The sequence below is a fragment of the Diabrotica undecimpunctata genome, chromosome 3 (assembly GCF_040954645.1).
Source record: "Diabrotica undecimpunctata isolate CICGRU chromosome 3, icDiaUnde3, whole genome shotgun sequence".
NCBI classification, from domain to species: domain Eukaryota; kingdom Metazoa; phylum Arthropoda; class Insecta; order Coleoptera; family Chrysomelidae; genus Diabrotica; species Diabrotica undecimpunctata.
The window spans coordinates 133,934,055-133,952,312 of record NC_092805.1 but is presented as its reverse complement, the minus strand read 5'-3'; the positions used below and the strand labels follow the sequence as shown (position 1 = coordinate 133,952,312).

Below are 18,258 nucleotides of genomic sequence, written 5' to 3'. Positions count from 1 at the left end.
TGAGCCCGGACATAAATCCAATAGAGCATGTTTGAGATGAGCTTAAACGAAAGGTCCGGGACAAAAATCATGCACCAAGGAGTCCAATGGAATTGAGAGCTGCGCTTAATGATGAATGGGAAGCAATACCTCAAGAATTTATTAGAAAAGTCATCCGATCCATGCGAAATCAATTGGAAAGTGTAATTAGGAGTAGGCGTGGTAATATCAAATACTGAAAAATAAAGAAATTCATTTTGTAACTTATCATTTCTCTATTCATAACGTCTTTCTTGCGTTAGTTCCAACGATGAGTATTCAGAAAATTGTTCGTATTGCATATTGTTTTTGTAATGCATCTTCCAAATAATGCAATAGCAGTTTTTGTAAGTCCGATAATAAAGTTCATCTTTTTATTTTCATACTTCTTACATTGAAACAGAAGGTGTAATCTTAAATATCGCTTTTGAGTCGATTGTTTTGCACTAAAGTGTAGTAAACATTGTATCATTATAGCACACCTACAAAAAAGTGAAAATTACTCGACTCCATTGGGTTTGTTAAGAGAAAAACGAATCAATTAGTCCAGGTTAATTCTGTTGAATAACAAATAAGAAACATGTATGACAGATAGAAGCGCGGCTGTACAGAATTACTAAAATTCACAATTCCATCTTCAACTCAACGAAAACGACACAAAAGGGTCTAAAATCAAACAAAGATCCAAGAGAATTGTTGTTTACTGTAATAATTTACTACATTTCTTGTCGTTGTCGTCCATTTACACCGTTTTGTTTTATATTACGTTGTACTCGTTTGAGTAAACACAAGAATAATTGCCGCTTTAGTCTCTACCAAAATCCAGATGTCGCAAAACACACGATCACACAAGCTAACCATCAAATGTTGTTCAAAGAAACACAGGTAGTCGTCAAAGGCACTTTGAGAATGGGAAAGTTGAAGGAATACAAAAATGATTGTAATATTCCCCTTATCCACCAGATCTGATTCTCGCACTTCTACGACAAATTCGTTGATTGCGTAAACGGTGGATAAAGTAAATTGGACTAAAGGGAGGCTGCATTGGAAAATAATTGCATTTTTTAAATAACAATTTTATTTTTTATTATTAGTTTCAGTTTTTTGTTAGTTCATTCTTTTTTAAGCTATGATTTTTATTGTTTTAAGCATTTTTAATTTCTTGTTATTTTTTTTCTTTTTTTTTTAATTTATTTTTGTAGTGGTGAACGGGTTAGGGGGAGATATTCAACCAGAGGGTTGGGTTGTGTCGTCAGAGTCCTGTGCATTTATGTCTGTAAGTATATGAAGATTTTGTTCTTAGTTAAAAAACAATGGAAGGCAAACTATTTGAATTTTTTGCACAGCATTAATGTTTTCTACTCTAAATTGACGTCTTTTTTTGGACGTAACTCTCAGAGGAAGAAAATAGATTATGGGAAGATGGTCAAAGAATAAGTGAAGATTAAAAGCCTTATGAATTTTTATTGTTTTAGTATCGGGGCAGTTTAGACTAATTATACAAGTATGCTACAAATTCAGCTCATATTGATATGTTGAAAAATATGATTCTTTGCTAGATATATCGTTAAGTAAATTTTTTTAAGTATCCAAAATTTGATTACTGTTAAGAAATTCAATTTAAAATTTTAGGATTTCATTTATTTTTTCTAATTTATAATTATTACTCTGAAAATAGTTCTATCATACCACTGTAAAAATATTTACGTATAAGTAATAACTTTTATAGTTCACATCAGAATCAAAATGTCTTGTACTCAAAGCTGGTATTTTTAGGTAACAAGGTATTTACGTGAGGTACAGCCAGGCGAAATAGTGGAAATGACTCGTAATGGAATAAAAACCATCGACATAGTGCCTCCGCCAGAAGGAAAGCTTCCAGCATTCTGTATTTTCGAATATGTTTACTTCTCCAGGCCTAACAGTCTCTTCGAAGGACAAGAGGTGTATACTGTTCGTGTCCATTGTGGAATGCAACTGGCGCTGGAACACCCAGTAGAAGCTGATATTGTCGGATCCGTGCCAGAGTCGGGAAATGCTGCTGCATTTGGATATTCAAGACAGGTAACTTGATGTACTTTCTCTCTTTTTCATTTAATCATTGAAAACATTTTATGACAGCCTGTACAGTTCTAAGGTGATCTAGGTTATAAAGAATTAATCTTAGAACACCGGTACACAATAGACTAATGGGCGGGGTCGTCTAAAGCTGAAAAACTCAAGAAAGAATAGTTACAAATAAACAAGAATAGATACAAAACAGAATAGAACAAAAAACGAAACAGGGAAGAGAACAACTCTTCAAAAAAATAAAAAACTGGTGTGGCAGTTCAGTGGGACTGCCGGTAGAAGTTACACTTCTATACATGCATTCGCCGTTACAAATTTATTTGGGAGTCAATCTGCACAATCATTACATATGTAATGCTATAGGTAAGACATAGCAGAAAGAGAAACAGAATTAATAACAACTTACTAACAATTAATAAACAACAATTTGACCTGTAATAGGAGTATAGTAAATGAAGGATTGAATCAATATTTTGATAAAAATGTATATTTTTATTTTCATATATGTATGAAAGGAGTTGAATGCAAATTTTTTTTACACATACTCTGCAGTAAAATTCATTGTTTATTTTGTTATTAATATAAAAATACAATACAATACACTGCAACATAATTCAATATAATAATACAATACAAATTAAAATTCAATATTCATAAATATTTAAAAATTACAATAATATACATAAAAAAATACACTACAATACAGTGCAACATAATTCAATATAATAATACAATATAAATTAAAATGCAATATTCATAAGTATTTAAAAATGACAATAATATACATAACTTTTCTACTTACGCATATGTTTAATTTACCATGTAATAATATTAATAAAAAAGTCCTCCCCGACTGGGAATCGAACCCCGGTCTCCCGCGTGACAGGCGGGGATACTGACTACTATACTACCGAGGACATGACACAAACGTATTTCAAAATTGACAGTTCTGGGTCATACAGTGATTTATTGAGAATATTATTTTGAAATACAAAAGACTAATATAATTATGAACATTTAATAAATAATACAAAACATATTACATAAATAATAATATTAATAAATATTTTATTATATATATAATATTATATGTATATATATCATATTAAATATATATACAAAAGGAACATTTTTATATTCGAGAGAGGAAGAGAGAGAAAATATATCTTCTGTCTCTCTCTTACTCATTATCTTATATATGTAATGATTTCACAGATTCACTCCCATACAAATTTCTAACGTGGAGCGCGCGTATAGAAGTATAACTTCAAAAAGGGCGCCACCAAGTTCTATTATATCTAATGGTTGTTTTGTTAGCGGCCTAAAATTATTTCCTGCGAAAATGTTTCACTGAATTTTTTTTTTTTTCGAAATATGTGTTAACTGCTGGTGGTGATTGACACAGGTACAATTTACATTTTTAATACTTTTACATTGGGTACAATATTAGCTACAATACACTTTTTGGACTAGGTACATTTTTTTTAATTAAATTTTATATCTTTATATATTTTTTAATGTGTTTTTAAAAAGTTTATTACATTTTTATAGTTGCTGCTGTTTGAGATAAGAATGTCTTTTAAGTTGTTACCAAGATTACATTTACTTCTGACCGTTAGGTAGTGTTGACAGTCAAGAAGTACGTGTTTTACAGAAGTCGTGGTGTTGCAGTACTGGCACAAAATCTGATTGCTGGAATCCATTAGGTGTCCATGTGTAAGGCGTGTATGTCCTATTTTTAATCTCCGAATAATATATTTGTCCTTTCTTTTCATTGGTGGGAGCTGGTGGTACAAAATGTTTGGTTGAAGAACGCTTAACTTGGTATCGCTTCTTTTCCAATGGTTATTCCAAAGACCCATTATTTTTTGTTTGATTGTTATTTTTAGATCTGATGAGGTTTGAATCTTTGTTGTTAAATAGGTAAAAGAAATAAATTAGACTTACTCACAATCAATTTAATTTTACTACCCAAAACGACCGGTTTCGCTTTCTAAAATTTGCAAAGCATCTTCAGGTCAAGCGGTACAAAGTAAATTAAATGATGCCGGTACAAGAATTTTTATATAATGATTGGTGATACATAGTTCAATCTATCCTGTATTGAAAGAGTGGTGCTTTATATTATTTAAATTATTAAAGTTATTTATATTTATTAAAGAGATATATTTTTGAAATGTGTGTTAAATTATTGAAATTTTTACAGAAAGAGGACAGTTATAGGACAATGAATGAAAGTAGTTGTGCTATTTTGTGGGTGTGCAATTTCTTTTGACTTGTAATTATCAACTTTTGGATAAAAAGCATTTAATTTCTGTTAGGCAAAGAATTGTGATGTCAAATGTTAAAATTATAAAACTAAAACACAATTAGGGACAAACAGAACATAATTAAAAGGACAAAACAGACATAAAACTTTAAAAAAGGGGGCTTATTGACACTACATTACTTGGTAGGAGAGGAACATAGAGGAACGTAGTTGGGTAGTAAAATTAAATTGATTGTGAGTAAGTCTAATTTATTTCTTTTACCTATTTGAAATGGACTCACACAAGCAACACATTCATGACTTTGTTGTTAAGTTTAACAGCCTTGTTTTGCTGCTAGATCGGCTTTTTCATTACCTGGAATATCAACGTGTGATAGAACCCACAATATTGTTACTATAATTTCATTAGTTTGAAAACGGTTACATATACTCTGGCTTTCTTGAACTATTGGCTGGATAGAATGTAAGTTTCTTATGGATTTCATGGATGATAGAAAATCAGTACAGATTGCTATTGTTTTATTGTCGTTGACTGGAGTTTTCACAGCTTGTACTATTCCATATAGTTCAGCAGTATAAATACTGCAATTGCTAGAGAGTCGAAACAGGTTGACAGTAGTCTTCGCTCTTAGATGCGTCTGAGTAAAGGATCTTATCGAAGTTACATTGATGTAGTATTTTATAGAATCTTTGTTTGATAATGGAAGGTGGTATTTCATTCTTATTATATTTGGATAATTCTATATTAAGATTTGGAAATTTGTATATCCATGGAGGAGTTTGAGGAACCATGAAAGGGGTGGTGGGCAACAGATTGAAATTATCTAAATAAGGAATTAACATCTGTATTGTGGACGGTACCATTCTAGAATTATTAGTAACGGGTAATTGTCTATTATAGATGAGATTTCTTGTGGGGTTTGTGGGATTTGCAGAAATTCTAGCGAAATAGAGCAGTAGAAGTTGTTGTCGTCTTAGATGAAGCGAAGGTTCGAAACTTTCTGCGTGAATGCTTTCCACTGGACTGGATCTGAATGTTCCTAGACAGAGTAGACGAGAAGTATTTTGGACTATATTTAGTGAACGTAGTAGTGATTTACTTGGAGAACACTAGATAGTCGAGTTTGAAGCTAAGAAGTTTGAGTTAAGAATTCGATATATTTTTAGTAGTGTTTCCTCATAGGCTCTTGAACTATAATGAGCTAGTGATTTAAGGATATTCATTCTTTGAAGGCAGCTGCCCTTAAGTTCTCGAAGAATGTGTGGTCTCTACGAAAGTTTTTTATCGAAAATAATGCCGAGAAGCTTTATTTGGTCTACTACTTGGAGAAAATTTCCATTCAGTAAAATGGTTGGAGATTGCATGTTTTGTCTTCTATAATGAATAACTTTGGACTTGGATGGGGAGAAGTTATTTACCGTGTTCTGTAGTAAAGTGTTTGTGGTGGATGTGACTTTTCATGACAGAATAATATTATGTCGTCAGCATATTGTTGTGGATTTATTAAAAGGTTCAATATTTATAACACTTACGGATTTAATTTATTTCTTTATTTATATTAACTTATCTGACAAATTTATATATATCCGTACGTTACAAATTCGCGAGCGCGAGTTCAGAATTAACTGTTCCTTCCAAATCAAATGTCCTTTATATATGCCATTGCCTTTACGCTAGAATCATCGAACAGCCTTCTCGATTTGCGGCGAAATTATAACGGTAAGGCAAACGGGTATTTTTTACATCGGCTCGACCGTTTCTGGAAGGTCCATTCAGGTAAATTTCTGCCGGCTAATAGAATACTCTCGTAAAATCTAAAAACAGAACACATTAGTCATAATATTTACGGTTATTTTAGGCCAGGATAATTATCGTAACATTGCCCCCCTCTTAAAAGATGGTTCCTCCTGGAACCTTGTCGGGACTGAAACCGGAACTGTATGCTGGTATCGGCAACTGGACCCTCTTTTACAACTTCCAGTTGTATAAAAATGACAAGGGACGGTTTTCTCTCCGCACCAGTAACTATGCGGATTGCAACAGACTAACACCTGGACTTCGGTGTCTTTAAAGATCTCCTCCACCATATTTCGGATAACCCTCCAATCTAATTGGCGGCACTCCAACTTTGGCATGGCTAACTTTTGCACGTCGGACTCTAGTACGTGCTCTCTCAATTGAAGTAAGGCTTCCCACACATCTCGGTAGGTAGGTTGGTCACGGGCAGTGTCTTTTGTTACCAGGTAGAAAAGGTAACGTGATGCATCTTGGAGTTTCAAGGTTTTACCGGGAGCTGGCACCTGGCATTGAAGTTCTGCAACTCGACCAAACTTCCTTCGAAAGACGGATGCCAACCCTGGTGCGTCTTTGATACTGGCCGGGATGGTAAGGGCCAGCGAGTAGTCATCGGGGAGCGCGAGTAGATCTTGCTTTTCTTCAGTGGTAACACCATGTCTTGCTTTACCGGTACCTCCATAGGCACCCATGAATTCCTCAAACGTGAGGTCAGACACGTCTTGGACTTGGTTTACTTCCACTTCTTCATCTACGTCGTGGTCACCTTCGAAAGACGCCAGCCGGTTATGGTGTACTATCATCGGCTTTCCCCTCGGAATCTTGCTTATTCGGTAGATGACATCGTTGATCTTCTCCATGATGAGGTATGGACCTTCCCAAAACTGCTGCAATTTGGGAGAACAACCTTTTCGCTTCTTGGGATTATACAGCCATACTTTGTCGTTCTTCTTAAAGCAACCCTTTTCGGCTTGTGTATCGTACCGTTTCTTCATTCGGTCGCTAGCGATCTGAAGGTGGGAACGGACCAACTCATGTACATCGTCCATTCTTCTTCGTAATTCGATCACATAATCTTCACCTGCTACATCTTCTCCAGGTCGACACCCAAATTCTAGATCACAAGGTAGTCGCATTTCGCGTCCGAATAGGACTCTGGCTGGTGTCTGGCCCGTTGATTCGTTAACAGCAGATCTGTAGGCCATTGTGAAGAACGGAAGGTATTGGTCCCAGTCTCGCTGATGATCGGACACCATCTTTGTCAAATACTTGCCAACTGTCCTATTCATTCGTTCTACCATACCATCCGATTGCGGATGATACGCGGTAGTTCTTGTTTTCTTCATGCCTAGTCTATCACATATTCCTTGGAATAGATCACTTTCGAAGTTCCTGCCTTGGTCACTATGGATCTCCAAAGGCACTCCAAATCGGCTGATATATTCTTGGATCAACTTATCTGCAACGGTGGCGGCCTTCTGGTCTGGAAGTGCGTAAATCTCGACCCACTTAGTGAAGTAATCCATTACTACCAGCATGTACTTGCCTCCATTTTCACTTTCTGGAAATGGCCCAGCGATGTCCAAAGCTATTCTTTCAAACGGGCTTCCAACATTATATTGTCTCATAGGAGCTCTCCTTTTTCGGTAAGGCCCGTTACTCGTGGCACAAATAGTACATTTCTTACACCAGTCTTTTACATCGTCGGAACTGTTCATCCAATAAAACCGTTCCCGAATTCGCTGAAGGGTTTTCCTTACACCAAAATGCCCTCCCGATGGACTGTCGTGTAACTGACGAAGTACTTCGGCTATTCTGCTCTTTGGGATCACCAACTGTCTTCTCTTCTCTGAACCGTCATCATTTTCCAGGACTCGTTTGAGCAAGCCATCTTCGATGATAAATGAGTCCCACTGGGCCCAATACGTCTTAACTACTGAGCATAGGTTCGATATTTTCTGCCAAGGTGGTCGACGGTTTTCCTCTTTCCATTTTCGGATTTTCTGTATAACTGGATCTCTCTCTTGTTCTTCCCTTATCTTAGTAGGCGTCCAGTCGTCGTTGAGAATCGTCGTTCTTAGCACTGCTGCTTCCTTGGATTCCGTTTTGTTGCAGTGGGAACACTCTGCTGGGCATGGCCTTCTGGAAAGAGAATCAGCGTTTCTGTGGCTAACTCCGGCTCGGTGCTCAATCTTAAAATCGTATTCTTGGAGTCGTTCGATCCACCTGGCTATCTGACCCTCTGGATTCTTAAACTGCATCAACCACTTAAGGGCGGCATGGTCGGTTCGGATTAAAAACTTCCTTCCATAGAGGTATTGATAGAAGTGCTCTACTGATTTCACTACTGCCAGAAGTTCTCTTCTCGTGACGCAATAATTCCGCTCAGGTTTTGAAAGAACTTTACTAAAATATCCGAGGACTCGTTCCTGCCCTCCTTGAATCTGAGACAGCACTCCTCCAATTCCCACATTACTTGCATCCGTATCTAAGATGAACTCTCCTTCTGGCAGTGGATACCCCAAAATTGGTGCTGTTATTAAATGCTTTTTCAACGTTTCAAAGGCATTTTGGCAGTCTATATCCCAGCGGTATTCTCTTGCTTCCTCTGTAAGTCGCGTTAATGGCTTAGCGATATCTGCAAACTTCTTAATAAACCTCCGGTAGTAAGTACATAGTCCAAGAAAACTTCTCACTTGATGTTTGTCAGTTGGTTTTGGCCATTCCTTAATGGAATCGATTTTTCCCTTATCCACGGCCACTCCTTCTTTACTGACTATATGACCCAGATAATTGACTTTACCTTGAAATAGCTGGCACTTTTTGGGGTTTAGCATCAATTGGGCAGCTTTAAGTCGATTAAAAACGTTTTCTAAATTCCTCAAATGATCTTCGAATGTCTCCCCCAAGACGATTATGTCATCTAAATAAACCAGGCATGTTTTCCAAGATAACCCTCTCAACACATTTTCCATAAGCCTCTCAAATGTCGCAGGAGCATTACAAAGTCCAAATGGCATAACGTTGAATTGCCACAATCCAGATCCTGTGGTGAAGGCTGTCTTTTCTTTATCGACTGGGTCCATTTCTACCTGCCAGTATCCAGACTTCAAATCTAAAGTAGAAAACAATTTACTTCCAGCCAATGTGTCCAATGTGTCATCGATCCGAGGCAGAGGATAACTATCTTTCTTGGTAACGTTGTTCAGCAAACGGTAATCCACACAGAACCTCGTCGTTCCGTCTTTCTTCTTAACCAGGACCACCGGAGAGACCCATGGACTCGTAGAAGGTTCTATCACCCCGTCTTTCTTCATTTCCTGAACAATCGTTTCAGCTTCCTCTCTCTTCGCCTGTGGTAATCGTCGAGCTGTTTGACGAATTGGCTTAGCATTACCAGTATCAATTTTATGCTTAACAACGGTAGTTCTTCCCGTCTTTCCTCCTTTCGGTACGAAAATATCACGATACTGCCGAAGAAATTCCCTTAATTTCCTTTTCTCCATCTGATTTAGAGACTGTCCTGCAACTGCAACCATTTGGTCGAATTTGTCGTTGGAATTATCAGATGTTGTCGCCTGACGAATTATGGATGTCACAGGTACACAAGTTCCTACTTTTGTCTCTTTCTTTATGGTCACTGGGTAGTCGTTGACATTGATAAGTCTCACAGGAATTTCTTTAGCCGAAGTCACCAATTCCTTTCCAATTATGATTCCACGGCCAACCTCATCGTCGTGGTTCCAAGGCTCCATCATAACAGGTCTCCCTTCGTCTACAATTCCCTGTAGTCGCGCTACTATGATCGTTTCGCTTCTCGCAGGCACGACTGTATCTTCTGTAATGGCTGCTTGCACAGTGTTGTCATTATGTGGATGGAGAAATACCTCCTCGTTGCCAACTTTGATTACCTTATTCTTAAAATCCAATTGGAATCCATGCATATTCATTACGTCCATTCCTAATATAACATCCTCTTCGATGTCAGCAACTATAACAGTATGGACAAACTTTTCTGCCCCAATTCCCAATTGTACCTGGATTTCTCCATGAATGTTGGCATTTTCACCTGTAGCGGTCCGAAGTCGTAACCTCGTTGGTAACAGTTTCTTTCGGCTGTTTATAACTGTCGGGCGTATAATGGTTCTGGTCGCTCCGGTATCCACCAACAACGTATGCTTTTTACCATTTATGTCTCCATCTACATATACACTATCTTCACGACATTTCAAAGAAGCTATTAGTATGAGAGGGTCTTTGGAAAAGTTCTGGGTCGAAGCTGCCCCCCTAAGGCTGACCCGTTCTAGTTTTCCTGATGGTGAGTTTCTTGATTTGCGTCGTACCTAGGGTGCTTACAGGAGCTTCGTACGTGTCCTATTTCGCCACAATTCCAGCATCTGATGGTCTTCGTTTTCTTGTATGTCATGCTTTTCATCATATTAACGAGCTGGTCAAGTTTATCTTCATCTCCTTCCTCTTTTACAGTCCTAACTTTACTGTACCCGCCAGAGGCCTGCGTAGCTGACTCGTATTCGAGGGCGGCGGATAGGACATCAACCAGCGTCTTGTGACGAGCTAATCGTAGTGTTCTCTGCATTTCATGATCACGAAGACCATCAATAAACGTTTGAACGGCCAATTTTTCCATCATGTCTTCGGGAGCTGTTGGATAAGCATATCGTACTAATCTGGCAATATCTACCTCATATTCTTGAAGAGCCTCATCTTTCTTCTGTCTACGATTTTTAAGCTGTGACTGATATACATGCTCCAAATGTTCGTGGCCATATCGCATATTTAACCTCTTCTTCAGTTGTTCGAAATCATCGGTCTCCTCTACGGCTATGGTCTGAAGCACATCTAAGGCATCTCCTCGAAGAGCGATAGTCAGGTTTACAGCCTTTTCTTTTTCAGACCATCCATTTGCTCTTGCGGCTGATTCGAACTGTTTCATGTAGTTGTTCCATGATGATTTTCCGTCGAAAGTTGGGACTTTAACATGAATAGAACCTCCACTTCCTTCAAATTTCGGCCGTGTCTCCAACTTAAATTTCGTCTCGTCTTCTTTTATCTCCACTGTAATCGGATTGTTACCTCTCTCTGCTGTCCCTGTTTCTTCCATCTTCCTTTCCATCTCTTTAATCTTTTCTTCGAAGGCCAACTTATCGGCAGCAACTTGGTTTTTTAGCGAAGACACTCTATCGTCAAGAGCAGATATTTCAGAAGTGACTTTAGAGATGTTAGCAGAAACTTTGCTTTCCAGAGAAGAAATCTCGTTAGAAACTTTGCTTTCTAAAGAAGCGATGTCGCCGGATACTTTGTTCTCCAATGATGCGATGTCGCCGGAAACTTTGGCTACATCAGAAGACACTTTCGAAATATCGTCGGAAACTTTGTTCTCTAATGATGCGATGTCGCCGGAAACTTTCGAAATCGACGAGAGGACAGCATCTTCAAATATATAAGTCTCTGGATCTAGTCCTTCTTCTAGCAAAGCGTTCTTTAGTCGTTGGACTAACTCAGCCTTTTTTCCGGTAGAAGCTAATTCTCTGTCTTCAAGATGTCTTCTTAAATTAGTCACTGTCAGCTCATAAATCGTAGCCATTTTCACAATTTATTTTATATTCACTTGTATTATAATTATAAGTCTAATTTATGTTCGATCTCACTCTGACACCATTTGTTGTGGATTTATTAAAAGGTTCAATATTTATAACACTTACGGATTTAATTTATTTCTTTATTTATATTAACTTATCTGACAAATTTATATATATCCGTACGTTACAAATTCGCGAGCGCGAGTTCAGAATTAACTGTTCCTTCCAAATCAAATGTCCTTTATATATGCCATTGCCTTTACGCTAGAATCATCGAACAGCCTTCTCGATTTGCGGCGAAATTATAACGGTAAGGCAAACGGGTATTTTTTACATCGGCTCGACCGTTTCTGGAAGGTCCATTCAGGTAAATTTCTGCCGGCTAATAGAATACTCTCGTAAAATCTAAAAACAGAACACATTAGTCATAATATTTACGGTTATTTTAGGCCAGGATAATTATCGTAACAATATATTCCATATTGTACAGGATCATTGATGAAGGAACTTAAGTCGTTTATACTAAGGAGAAATAGTGTGCTGCTTAGGACAGACCCTTGTAGGACACCGTTTTTGGTTTTGTAATGTGAGGATGTTTTGCCGTTAGTAATTACTTTAAAGGATCGATCTGTAGAAAGTTTTTTTATAAAGAATATATGTTTTTGTGATTTAAAATTTGATAAAATAGTGAAATTTGGGCAAGATGTAGGTAATTTATCGGAATTTTGGCACGTTATAAGTTTAGGTACTCTAAGAACTACGATAACTTAAAAGTTAAAACGCAAAAGCAGTAGCTTTTCAAAATAACAAAATATCCGCTCGGATAGTGGGATAATATTGGTACATGCTAGTATCAAAACACGGCAAGACCAAGTTTCCACTAAATGCTTTATCAATTTTTTAAATTGTATTTGTTCAATGAGAGAACTAGTGGATAATTGGATACTTCTATATGCCGGTTTTTTAAGCGTACACGCTCGTCTGGTAAGGATCTCCGAGCCACAAGTCCATATATCTTGCTGTACTTTTCCCTAAGTCGATACACCAACGTATTCTAGTCTAAGTAGCAGATCCATTTAGATCTTTAAACTACTAGGTTAGTCTTTTTGTTTTGTGACCAGGGTTTGAGGTATCGACCAGTAGATCATTCACAGTGAAGTGAATGTGGTTCGTCCGCCTGGACCGCTTGGCTATCTGACCGACCAATAGGATACTTTCCTTGCTTAATAGTTGTATTTATTTGGAAATTCAGTCCTTCAATAACAATTTTTGAATGTTGTATATTCTACAGCTTTACCCAACTTAACACCACTAGTTCTTGCCTGAACTCTACAATCAGAAGACACCATAGCAATCGCTTTCTGCTTTCTGAAATCTAAGACAGAAACCGTTTAATGGGTATTTTTCATTAAAACAACTTATCAATAACAACAATTCATCAATATACAATTTACATAAAAATAGTTTATTTTCCAATTGATTTTGTCGATGTTTTAAAAAATATGAGGGAGAAGATGTTCTAAAAAATATTCTTGTTTCAGTCAAACATTCCTTTGGGGGAGTTGCTGACAAAAAATACTTATGTGGGAAGGACTTTTATTCAACCAAATAATCGCATGAGGCAAATGAATGTAGCCTTGAAGTTTAGTAAGTATATATTATTTATATAATTTTCTGCATTTAGAGTACAAAATTTTGTTTAATATGGTATACTGTATACCATATATTACATTAAAAGTTGTGAAACGTTGGTTGCGGTATATGATTATTTGCATAATTATTATTGATAAATTTGGGACTTTAAAAACTTGTTTCCCGGAGACATTTTTTGGAGACATTTGTTTCTTCAGAAATAAGTTCTTGTACGGTTAGCAATCGATGGAAAATTCCATCTATATTCCATTGCAATAATTCACTGAATTTTGTTAAATATGGGAATATAAATTCAGGAACTAATCTGAGATGTCCCGCCCTCGAATTCAGGGATGTCGTTACCTAAGTGTCGGAATAATTTCTGCTTTTTAGTAGGTGACATTGCGTTTGATTGATCTACATATTTTTTAATTTTGTACGGACTTCAGTTAGCATCTGGTTAGTTTTATTAATCCCGGTAGATCAGAAGTAAAATCTGAAATTATATTAAGAGGATCTTGCACGCCGATGACGTTGCGTGGAAGTAGATTAAGTTAATCAAAATTTAGAACAAATGTGGGTGAATTTTCAATTCTTCGAGAATAATTTCACTCCCCTCCTTCAACATTTCTACAAGTATTCCATCTGGGCCCGGAGCCTTATTGTTATTTGGTTGTGCCATAGCTTCTTTATTTCGAAGGATTCTGCCGAAATTATCAGAAGAATAAGGTTAGCGTGGGCAGGATTTGGAAAACTGAGTTGAATCTTGAAAAGCTCTAAAATAGAACAATATTTGAAAACCAGAATTTACGATCAGTGTATCCTCCTTATACTCTTGTATGGTTCACAGACGTGAACACTTATTATTCAATCTTCGCTTATCCACTGCTGGACATAGATCTCCCTCATAATTTTCCATCTATTTCGATCTTGTGCCTCTTGCATCCAATTCCTATGACAACGTTTTAGATCGTCAGTCCAACGTGTTGGTGGACGACCTCTACTTCGGTAGGCATCACCTCTTGGTCTCCCTTCCAGTATCCGCTTTGTCCATCTATTGTCTGTCATTCGAGCCACGTGACCTGCTCAGTTCCATTTTAGTGTTGCTACTCTATCTACTGCATCAGCCACTCCTGTTCTTTGTCGTAGCTGGCGATTTGGGATCTTGTCTCGTAGTGAAACGCCCAACATAGCACGCTCCATCGCCCTTTGACACACACGGATCTTTTGAACTGTTCTCCTTGTCATCGTCAACGTTTCGGCACTGTAAGTTAACACTGGCAAAACACACTGATTAAACGTTTTTCTTTTAAGGCATATTGGTATATCAGACGATTTGAAAATATGGTTCAGCTTGCCGAAGGCTGCCCAAGTCAGTCTTATACGACGGAGAAGCTCAACGGTTTGGTTATCTTTTCCTATGCGAATCTCATGACCTAGGTATTTATAGGCCATTACCTGGTCTATGGATCTTGTTCCTACGCATATATCTTCGCTGACTACAAGATTTGTCATCATCTGGGTTTTAGATATATTTATTTTCAATCCCCCTTCTAGCGAGGAAAGGTAGAGCTGATTTAAAAGTTCTTTGGCCTCATCTATCCTATCAGCTATTAGTACAATATCATCTGCAAACCTTAGATGGCTAAGCTTTTCTCCGTTTATGTTTATGCCCTTGTCGGTCAGTTTTGCCCTTTTACATATATATTCCAAAATCGTAGTGAACAGTTTCGGCGATATGGTGTCCCCCTGGCGTACTCCACGTTGTATCGGGAATTTCTGGGTTTGACGATCACCCACTCTAACACTGGCTGTTGCGTTTTGGTATATATGTTTAATTATATTTATATACCGATAGTCAATTCGGCATTCTGTCAAGGCTTCCAACATTTTTTGTTGATTTACGGTGTCGAATGCCTTTTCATAGTCGACAAATATTAAAGCTAGTGGTTTATTATATTCAGTGCATTTTTCTATAAGATTTTTTATTACCAGTAGGTGATCGTTTGTTCCATAGTCTTTTCTAAAACCCGCCTGTTCTATGGGCTGATAAAATTCCAATTTATTTTCTAGTCGTTTCGTAGTTATTTTTGTAAATAGTTTATAAATATGTGAAAGTAGACTTATGGGCCTGTAATTCCTGAGGTCGGCAGCATCCCCTTTTTTATGAAGTATGATCATTTCTGCGTTATACCACTGGGTTGGTGTTATTGCTTCCTGCAAACATCTAGTGAATAGTTTGGCAAGGACCTGCCATAATCTTTTTCCAGCCACCTTTAAGGCATCTGCCACTATTTCATCGCCTCCGGGGGACTTATTGTTTTTCATTTCTTGCACTGACCTTCGAACTTCATTGGGTGTTACGTCCGGTAAAATTTCAGATCCCTGATTGATTATCTTTGGTAATGATCCACTCCGGTTACATTGCTGTTCTTTGTATAGTTGTCTATAAAAACTCTCTATCGTATTCATAATTTGAATTCTATCCTCAATGATTTGCCCCTGTTCATTTCTTAATTTGTGGACGTTTTTTCTTCCAATGGACATGCTCTGTCTGAGTACTTTCAAGCTTTTGTTTTCTTCTATTACTCTAGTTATTTCCATCGTATTGTATCGTCTCAGATCTTTTCTAACTTCCTTTTTAATTTTCTTATTCAAAATTCTTAGTTCATTTTGGTTATGATCCTGATTTTCCCTAAGTTTTCTTCTTTCCTCTAGAAGATGTTTTGTGTTGTGGCTTAATTTTTTGTTATTATTTTCAGGACGAGGACAGTATTTCTTTTCAGCTTCTTTCAATATTTGGGTAATATTATTGTTCATTTCATTGATGCTGATATTCTCTAAGTCGTGTGTATTCAAACTAGTCTTAATATATTCTTCGTAAAGTGTTATATGTTCTGGGAACAGCCACCTTCCACTTTTCTTTTTTCTTCTTCTTTCTTTTTTCTTCCACGTGGACACTCACCAAGTCTAATATGAATAAAATGGTAAAGGCACAAAGAGCGATGGAAAGATCAATGCTTGGGGTGAGACTTATAGACAAAAAAAAAACAAACAAATGGATTAGAAGCAAAACCAAAGTAAAAGACGAAGGAGAACATACTGCCAAGTTAAAATGGAGCTTCGCAGGACATAATGCCCGACTAAAAGATAAAAGATGAAACCACGAAATACAACAATGGAGACCATGGTTAGGAAAGAGAGAACACAACCCGAAGCAAGTGGCGCAAAATAGAAAACACTGGGTTGATTTGGGGGAGGCCTATGTCCAATGTTGGATTACTTTAGGGTGAAGAGAGAGTGTGTGAATGGCTTTTGATAAAATTTTGTCAGGCTCAAGGTCATGTGATTTTGATGCTCCTCTCTGCTTTTAAACTTCTTGACTCTAGGTTTTACATCAAATGATTTTTTTCTACATGATTTGTTTCTGGAGACGCAAGAAAATCATTGATACTGCGTTTCGCCTGAAGATCGATATTAATTATTTACCATCCATGTTAATTTCTTTTTGAGCTTTATCTATATTAGGATTGTTCTGTATTTGCTGATGTTTCTTCCACAGTGATTTGTTTAATTGATAATAATGTAGCTGCAGGTTGTGCCATAATTTGAAAGGGGGTTGACAATTGTTGTTTTTGAGCGATTGAATTTGTTGTTGATTCCAATTTATCGGGACAGTTTCTGGCGATGTGCCCAGATTTTTTGCAGTTATAACAGGCCAAACGTTCTTGAGATAAGAATATTCGATATGTTGTATTATCGAAATCTAAAGTGAATGAAAATTAAAAGAAAATTAGATTTTTACCAACCTAGGAAACAGGCAGGTTTTAAGAAAAATTTTGGCACCAACGACCACCTCCACTGCATAAACGGGATTATAAAAAAGTCCACCGAATACAACAGACCATTGGTCCTAGCTTTCGTAGACTTTCTCAAAGCATTTGATACGATAGAAATTAACAGCGAAAGTGGCTTAGATTATCGGTACTCCAAACTGATCGCGAATATATACAATAATGCAGCCATGACCGTAAGACTACACAGGCAGGGAGACACGTTATCACCCAAACTCTTTACACCGAAATGATCTCCCACCTACGATTTGCGGACAACATTGTTCTGATACAGGTAACTTAAAAGAGATTGGAACTATGCTTACTGAGTTAGATGTCACCTCTAACGAAGTTGGTGTGAACATAAATTTTGGAAGGACACGATACATGACAAATCTGGTATCAAGCGAAAATCCAAAAGTCGACTGCAGTGAAATAGGATTAGTTCATAAATATAAATACTTTGCTAGGGACAACCAAACTGCTGAACTGCAAAGAAGAATCACAAATTATTTGAAAAAGAAGACGTTTGACCAATGTGTGCTTCCAGTCATGACTTACAGCGCCGAAACACTTTCCTTAACCCAGGCTACAGCAACCAAACTCAGAGTAGTCCAAAGACGAATGGAACGCTCGCTACTTAGACTGCATCTCAGAGACAGAGTTAGAAACGAAGAAATACGAAGAAAGACAGGCGTCACAGATGTCACGTGGCGGGCCACGTGGCCAGAGTGAATGATGGGCGGTGGACCGAAAAAATTACAGTGCGGAGGCCACGAGCTGACAGAAAAAGCAGAGGTAGACCACCTACACGATGGGTAGACGACGTCAAAAGAATCGCTGGGAATTGGCTGCAGGTAGCTGAAGACCGACAGAACTGGAAGAAATTAAGGAATGCTTATGTTCAACTTTGTTCACAGAAGCCTGGATGATGAAAGCGAATGGGTCGGTTATGGTAATAATATGGGGACTAATATATATTTTTCTTCTGAAGCTCAATATGTGATTGTATTCAGGAAGAGTGGTACTGATTTTTAGAAA

The 18,258-nt window shown here is 37.3% G+C and overlaps 1 protein-coding gene across 1 annotated transcript in view; it reads left to right on the top strand.

Annotated features, from left to right (window-relative positions):
• LOC140437431 (amidophosphoribosyltransferase-like) overlaps positions 1 to 18,258 on the top strand; it is a 38,628-nt gene that overhangs the window by 9,801 nt on the left and 10,569 nt on the right. The window contains exons 5-7 of the mRNA XM_072526960.1: positions 1,221 to 1,294; positions 1,795 to 2,082; positions 13,294 to 13,399. Of these exons, the coding sequence (XP_072383061.1) occupies positions 1,221 to 1,294; positions 1,795 to 2,082; positions 13,294 to 13,399 (468 nt within the window). The remainder of the gene's footprint in view (positions 1 to 1,220; positions 1,295 to 1,794; positions 2,083 to 13,293; positions 13,400 to 18,258) is intronic.